The 7638-nt window shown below is 38.0% G+C and overlaps 1 protein-coding gene across 1 annotated transcript in view; it reads left to right on the plus strand.

The window, feature by feature from the left end:
• The window catches only part of NBAS (neuroblastoma amplified sequence), a 487556-nt gene that overhangs the window by 260198 nt on the left and 219720 nt on the right, over nucleotides 1–7638 (plus strand). Inside the window, exons 28-29 of the mRNA XM_012653069.1 lie at nucleotides 3772–3885; nucleotides 7386–7499. Of these exons, the coding sequence (XP_012508523.1) occupies nucleotides 3772–3885; nucleotides 7386–7499 (228 nt within the window). The remainder of the gene's footprint in view (nucleotides 1–3771; nucleotides 3886–7385; nucleotides 7500–7638) is intronic.

Consider the following 7638-nt stretch of genomic DNA (forward strand, 5'->3'; position numbering starts at 1 on the left):
GCACAGGGAGATGCTTATGGTCACACTGCTAGTTGGAGGTAGAGCTAGGATTCAAACCCAGATAGTCTGGCACAAGAACCAGCGTTGTAAATAGTAGACACTACTCTACTGACAAAAAGGAAAAAAAGAAAAAAATCCTTGAAAAAGAAAACTCATATGTCTCTTCACACTTTGGCTAAGTGACTGACTCCTGCATATTAGCGCCTTGCTGGCCTACACAACTCAAATTTGTACTTCAGCAACATCACAAGTAACTATATATGTTGTGGACCTTTCTTGCCATTCATGAGTGACCAAAATTGATATTTCACCTTTGTGATTTGATGGGCATTTACTGTGTATGCCTCCTAAGGTTGTGATGAGGCTGTTTGGTATATACATAACTGGTAAGTAAATGCTTTTACATCTGAGATGTGTGTGTGTGTGTGTGTGTTATTGTCTTTTTTTTTTTTTTTAACATTTGAGATATGTTTATGAGTTCTACAGGAAAGTGAGGTACTCCTAATTTTTAAAATACATACATATCTTTTTCATGTTCATTCATTCATTCCATTTGGAAAGGGATTTTAGGAATTGAATACCCACTTCATGGAAACATGATAACATCTAAGGCTTGAATTTATTTATCTGAGAAATCACATCTTGAAATATAATTAAGCATGTCCCAAAATTAGAAGTAAAAGAGAACTGGTAAAATGATTTTCCAGAGATTCAGGAACAAATAAAGTAAAAAGTCCTTTGCACATTAGAATCCTACTCTCCAAATATATTTAATGTACTTGAAATAGTAGTAGTACATATTTCTTAGATCAGTAAGGACACAAAGAACCAAATGTGAGTTTTCCATTAAATAGAAGTTTAGAGAAAATGATGATCCATTGTTATGTGTGGTTTCAGTTTTCCACCTTGATTTATGGAGCTAGAAAGAGAGGAGTAATAGTAAGGAAGTCAGCTCAGTAGAATTACTCAAGCTAGAGCTTCTCTAAGAGGGATACAAGAATTCATCAACAAGCCCATAAAACCAGCTATGAAAACCCTGGTTTTTATGCGTGTAGAATGCTGATAATATCTGTGACAAGTACTGTTTTGAAAATCAAATTAGAAATATAGGCCGGGCACGATGGCTCACGCCTGTAATCCTAGCACTGTGGGAGGCCGAGGTGGGTGGATCGCTCAAGGTCAGGAGTTTGAGACCAGCCTGAGCGAGAGCGAGACCCCATCTGTACTAAAAAATAGAAAGAAATGATCTGGACAACTAAAAAAATGTATATATAGAAAAAATTAGCCGGGCATGGTGGCACATGCCTGTAGTCCCAGCTACTTGGGAGGCTGAGGCAGGAGGATCGCTTGAGCCCAGGAGTTTGAGGTTGCTGTGAGCTAGGCTGACGCCACGGCGCTCACTCTAGCCTGGGCAACAAAGCAAGACTCTGTCTCCAAAAAAAAAAAAGAAATATATAAAGAGTACCTGTCTCATGGTCATCATGTTATTGAATCTGGAGAAAGCCCCATTAAATAGAAGCAGATATTGAGGAAAAAACCCACAATTTTTTGATTGTGGTAAGTTATGGAAAATTTTGAAGTATACTGCCAGTGAGCTTTTGCTAGACGGTGCTATAGCAAAAGACTCAAACTCTCAATGGCATACGATAGCAGGCTTATTGCTTGCTCACAGCCATGTTCACTTTGGTTAGCTACAGAGCAACTCCATGACACGTGGCATTCTCATCACCAAGCGAAAAGATCAATAATGGAATTCCATGACGACTCTTACAGCTTTTGCTCAGAAGTGGTATATATCATTTCTACTCACATTAATTGTTCTTAGAAGTCACAGAGCCATGCATAATGTCAGTGAAGTGGGTATTGGGATATGAATAATTGCAATGGATAAATGGGAACACTAATATAATCTATAGAAACTCTACTCACATGTAGATAAAGGCAATAGTGATTGTGAAGGAAGTAACGGAAGTCTACATTTTATCTTTTATGGTAAAGGCCATAATAGGATTATTCTATCAGGAAATATATAAATATTCATCTTAAAAGAGCCTAAACTTTAGGAAATACACACTGTAATATTTAGGAATAGAGGGATATAATATTTGCAACTTATTCTCAAATGGTTCAGAAAAAATAGATGTGTATATATGTATTTGTGTGCACATATATGTGTGTAAAATTATTTGTGTATATACATATTTGTGGGTGTATGGGGGAAGAAAGGAGGGTGCGTGTGCATGATCGCACATGTGTGAATAGAGCAAATAATAATTTATAAATTTTGGCAAAGAGAATAAAGGAGTTCTTTGTACTATTCTTAAAACCTTTCTGTAAGTCCAAAATTAAATTATAATAAAATCTTAACACAAAAAAGCCCATTCCGAAGAAAAAACACTACCTCTCTTCTTTATCTCCCCAACCTCTGGGACCCCTTTCACATACCTAGAAGTTTTGAGATAACACAGGATATATGGGGAATAGCTGTGGATTTGGGAGTGAATAAAGGATCAAAGATATGAACAACATTTAGGGAGCAGGGTTGAATGATAGTCCTATCCCTTTTTCAGTGACCTTTGCCGAAGTATTTAACCTTTCTGCACCTCAGTTTCTTCCCTTGAGGATAATAATAGTACCTGCCTTGTAAGGTTCTGCTTTGTAGGGTTAATATACATAAAGCACCTACAGCAGTGCCTGGGTCATAATTCACATTCATTTCACCTGTTCACATTCATTTCAGCTGTTGTTACCATAGTTACTGGGGCAAGCCTCCCCCAGCAGTACTTTGCTTCTTAAAGGTTGACATATCTACTCTAAGTAAGTACCATTTATTCCTAGAATATATACGATACCCTTTAACTGAGGTTTTTTTTTGTGTGTGTGTGTGTGTGTGTATTCTTCATTTTTCCATAGTCTGAACTGGTTTAATCAGGCAGGTTTTATTTTCTTAATATCTAGCTTATATGAGAGGATTGGCCTTATTTTTGGAGAGAGGTTAATAAATTGGAACAGTAAGCACTTTGAGGTCTCCTGCCTTCCAAACTGGGGTAATATAGCAGAGATAGCAAATGGATATTGGGAACAGGGACCAGGTTTTGGAGGGTGAAGTGGGGGAAGGGTCTGGTATAATAAGTATTAAAGTTTTCTTTTTTTTTGAGACAGAATCTCACTCTGTCTCCTGGGCTAGAGTGCAGTGGTGTCATCATGTCTCACAGCAACCTCAAACTCCTGGGCTCAAGCTATCCTCATCCCTCAGCCTCTGGAGTAGCTGGGAGGGACTATAGGCGTGTGCCACCACACCCAGCTAATTTTTACTATTTTTCGTAGAGACAGGGTCACCCTCTTGCTCAGGCTGGTCTCAAACTCCTGAGTTCAAGGGATCCTCCTGCCTCGGCCTCCCAGAGTGCTAGGATTACAGGCCTGAGCCACCGTGCCTGGCCTAGATGAAGTTTTCAAAGACAAGTTCTTCCTTGTTCAAAATTTCCCCTAAGTCCTGACATGGTACTTAAAAAGGTGACACATTTTTCTAGCTTCAGATTGATAGTTTATTTGCTGTGCTTTAGAAGCTTGGTTATAAAGGAGAAGATCCATATTGTACATTATTCAGAAGCAATAATAATTTTGTTGTTTGTTAAGTGTGCCCCTTTTACTTCACATTGAGGTGGAGATTAACACAGTTTTCATTTTGTCTGGTTACCTCATATTAGAAACGTCATGACACCCTTTTGTGATGTCTCTGGTCCAAGTCTTTAATATGTTTTTCTTCTGTAGTGCGATTGTGCTCTGATCGGATCAGCCTCATCAAGGAGTGTATTTCCCACTCCCCCACATGCTACAAACAATCCGCCAAGCTTCTGGGCCTTGCTGAGCTGCTGAGGGTTGCAGGTAAGTCTTTCGAATACTAAACTGCAGAATAAGGTCTCTGTGTTATTCTTGACATCATCCTAGGTGAATAGCATAATGTATCCTTACAGGTATCAGAAGAGCATCCTTTGGACAAGAATTAGTCTTTTTCTAGAAAGATTAGCATGTTATAAAAATGTGTATATATTGAGCTGCTGGGACCATCTGTCCATTAAATGAAGACAACCTCATTCAGGATGTCGCAAAGTGGTTTTGAGATTAGGAACAGAAGTCAGTGTTGCCATTTATAACCAGAAAGATTGACTATAGAACAAGCCAGCCTTACCAGTTGACCTCCAGTGTCCAAATTTGGTTTTGTGTTTTCGAACCTGAGCGATTCATTAAGAAAATTTTGTGCATTCACTGGTGGTGTTTTCACATACTTTATCTCATTTAATCTTCTTATAAATGGTGACAGTGATGGTATTCTTCTCATTTTAAAAGGGAAATTGAGGATCAGAAAAGTTAAATATCTTGCTCAGCAGGGTTAAATAACAGACGCTGACTTTCAAGGAAACTCTTTTTGACTCTGCATTTAGTATTTCTTTAACCACACTGTTCTGCTTACCAGAGTCTTTTAATATTTAGTTTTGTATTTTGATACGTTTTGTATGCTGATCTCTACAAGAACAGTTGTTGGTCGTTTTGTTCCATAAGCAATGGTTTGAAGTTGTAGTCTAAGTCACATATTATAGGCACAAAAGTAAAGGGGATTTATATTGATATTTTTAGCTTGGAAAGATAGAGATACATTTAATATATTTAGTGGATGCACATGTTAATGTTTTAAAATTCTAATGTGTAGGACTCTTATTCTTAAGGTCTCTAGTTTTAGTAAACGTTTGTGTGTTAGTAGTTATTTTCTAGTTTGTGCAAAGGCATAGCATTCGCTTCTTTGTCTTTGGACTTGCAACAGACTTGGAAAGGTGAAGGGACTGTGATCAGGGCCAATTATCCACTGAGAGGCATCTGGGACAACTGGAGAGAACATTGGGTGTGGAGTTACAAGACGAGTTCAAGTCCCGAGTCTGCCGTGCATTTGCTAAATTACTTTAGCTCCATTTTCTACATTTGGAAAATCTGAATGACATCCCCTTTCTTCACCTACAAGAGATAGAGACCCAAATGCATGTGAAAGCACCCTGAAAACTTTGAAGCACCCTGCTCATCAGGGAAGAATTTCATAAGGATCCAATCCACAGAAGCTAGCCAGGCAGCTTAAAGATGCCATCTGCATTTCCATGTCCCTGCTAGGATTCATTTCCTTTTTTGTCTTTGTGACATGTTGACATATTAACAGAAGTACCTACCAGTGGCCCTGGCAACCTACATGAATTTTTCATTGGAAGAACATTCTTTCCATTGAAAATTCATATAGAATTCTTCCCATATGCTACAGAGCACCATATGTAGAACACATGGTATTTAGGCCATTTCTTTAATGCAGCTATTTTAGTTCTAATATTTGGGACCATCTCAATTTTACCACATTCTAGTTCACAAATTTTAATGTGGAATCATATTACAACTTAGTGCAGTATCATCAACAGATAAGGCTAGTATCTACATTTCATTCAGCATATTTTTATTGTGAGCCACCTGTGTGTACATAACAGAAATAGCTGAGTATCAGTAATTCCTATGTGGCAGTGCCCTTCCTACTATTTTTACATATTGACTCTCACTGTGCACAACATCCTCTCGTTTGCCACATTTTACAGTAGAGGAAGTAGAAAAGCAGATAAAGTAATACTACTCTGGTGGGTACTATGGGTACAAAGTTCTGTTACACATACCTGCTGTCCTCTGAGAATTTAGAATTTTAGAGGGCTAAGGAAACAAATAATTATAGTGCAACATAGGATATGATGGTAGTACATGACTTCTGTAAACAAATATTAGAGAACTGAAAGAAAGGCAAGGCTAATTTTTGCCCTGGGTGTTAAGAAAAGTATCACCAAGCAGATGACCTTTACCTTCTCAAGTGTTCTGGTTATCTGTTGCTGCTTTACAAGCCACCTAAAAAATTAGTGGCTTACAAAACAACCATTTATTTTTATTTCTCCCAGTTCTGGAGATTGACTGGGCTCAGCTAGGCATTTCAGGGTCTTTTACAAAATTGCAGTCAGGTAGTGGCTAGGGTTGGGCTCATCTTTTGATGAGCAGCATTTGGGCTCCTTTACTCACACACCTGGGCACCTGGGATGGTAAGAGTTAAATAGCTGGGGGCTAGAATAGTTAGGGCTCTACATGTATCTCTTCTCCATGTCCTTTCTCCTTGTGATCTTATCAAATGATGACCTCAGAATACCCAGATTTCTTTCATGGTAGCAGAATGTTCCCAGAGTCCATGTCCCAAGACAAAGCAACAAAATTCTTGAAGGCACTTTTTAATCTAGCCTTGATATTTGGGCAGCTTCATTTCCATTGTATTTCATTTATGGAGGCAGTCACACAGGCCCTCCCAAATTTAAGGGAAATATTTATAGATTGCACCTGAAGGATTGGCTGGGGCTAGAGGACCTACTTGTAAGATAGCTTATTCACATGGCTATTGGCAGGAGGCCTCAGTTCCTGGCCAGGAGGAACTCTCCATAGAGCTGCTTGAATGACCCCTCAATGTGGCAGCTGGTTTCTCTTAGAGTAGTTGATCCACAAGAGAGCAAGTAGGAAGCTGTATTGCCTTTTATGATCTGGTCTTGAAGTCACACACCATCATTTCCATTTTATGATTTGTTAGAAGTAAATCAATAAGACCAGCCGACACACAAAAGGAGGGGCATTAAGCTCCATCTTTAAAAAGGAGTATCAGAGAATTTATGTCCACACTTTAAATTGTATTTCGGATACTCAAAGCCTTGTCATGCTGCCATTAGCTTTTCTTCTTCACACTAAACATCTGCATCCTTAGTAGATTTCTAGAATTTGAATTTGTTCTAGAATTTGTTCAAGGAGACAGTCTTTTTTAGTGCTCTGGACAGCACTTATATTCTGGTTTCTAAATACTAGTTGAATTTTTAAGGTGAGAAATATTTTTGCTTCATTGTCTTCATCCATTCACTCAATCTACTAGTCATTATTTCGTAAGCCTTTTATAACCTGCTTTCTTTTCGAAGCATAGATTTTTTTTTCTCTTTCCCTTACCACAGTAATACCAAGACTTTTCTGTAGAGCTATAAACTACTCTCATTTTGGACTTTCTGATGTGGGTATTTTAGTTAAGAACTGATATTATTATTGATTTCTCAGGAAACTGAGGGCTAATTTCATGCTTAATAAGTAAATTGATTAGAAGATAAGGGGATTTAAAAAAATAAGTAGATTGAAAGGTCAAAGTTGCTGTGACCTTTTGTCCTCTGATCATTTAAAACCAGTCTAATCTCTGTTTTATTTTTGAATTAATTTGAAAAACAGTTGTAATGAATTCTTTTTTATTCAATTGATGCTGCCATAATCATTGAGTCATGTGCATGTGCTTGTAGGTGAAGACCCAGAAGAAAGGCGTGGACAGGTTCTAATCCTTTTAGTTGAACAAGCACTTCGTTTCCATGACTACAAAGCAGCCAATATGCATTGTCAGGAGCTGATGGCCACAGGTGAGTAGACAACTTATTTTAAGACTTTGTTCATGTCCTCTTTACATGATGAGTAATGGAAAAGGTCTGTTCTAAAATCAATTGACCTGATTGGTAAGCTGGCCACATTTAGGCTTGAAATACATAAGTATATGCTGTA

This window comes from Propithecus coquereli, unplaced genomic scaffold (assembly GCF_000956105.1).
Source record: "Propithecus coquereli isolate 6110/MARCELLA unplaced genomic scaffold, Pcoq_1.0 Scaffold41, whole genome shotgun sequence".
NCBI lineage: Eukaryota > Metazoa > Chordata > Mammalia > Primates > Indriidae > Propithecus > Propithecus coquereli.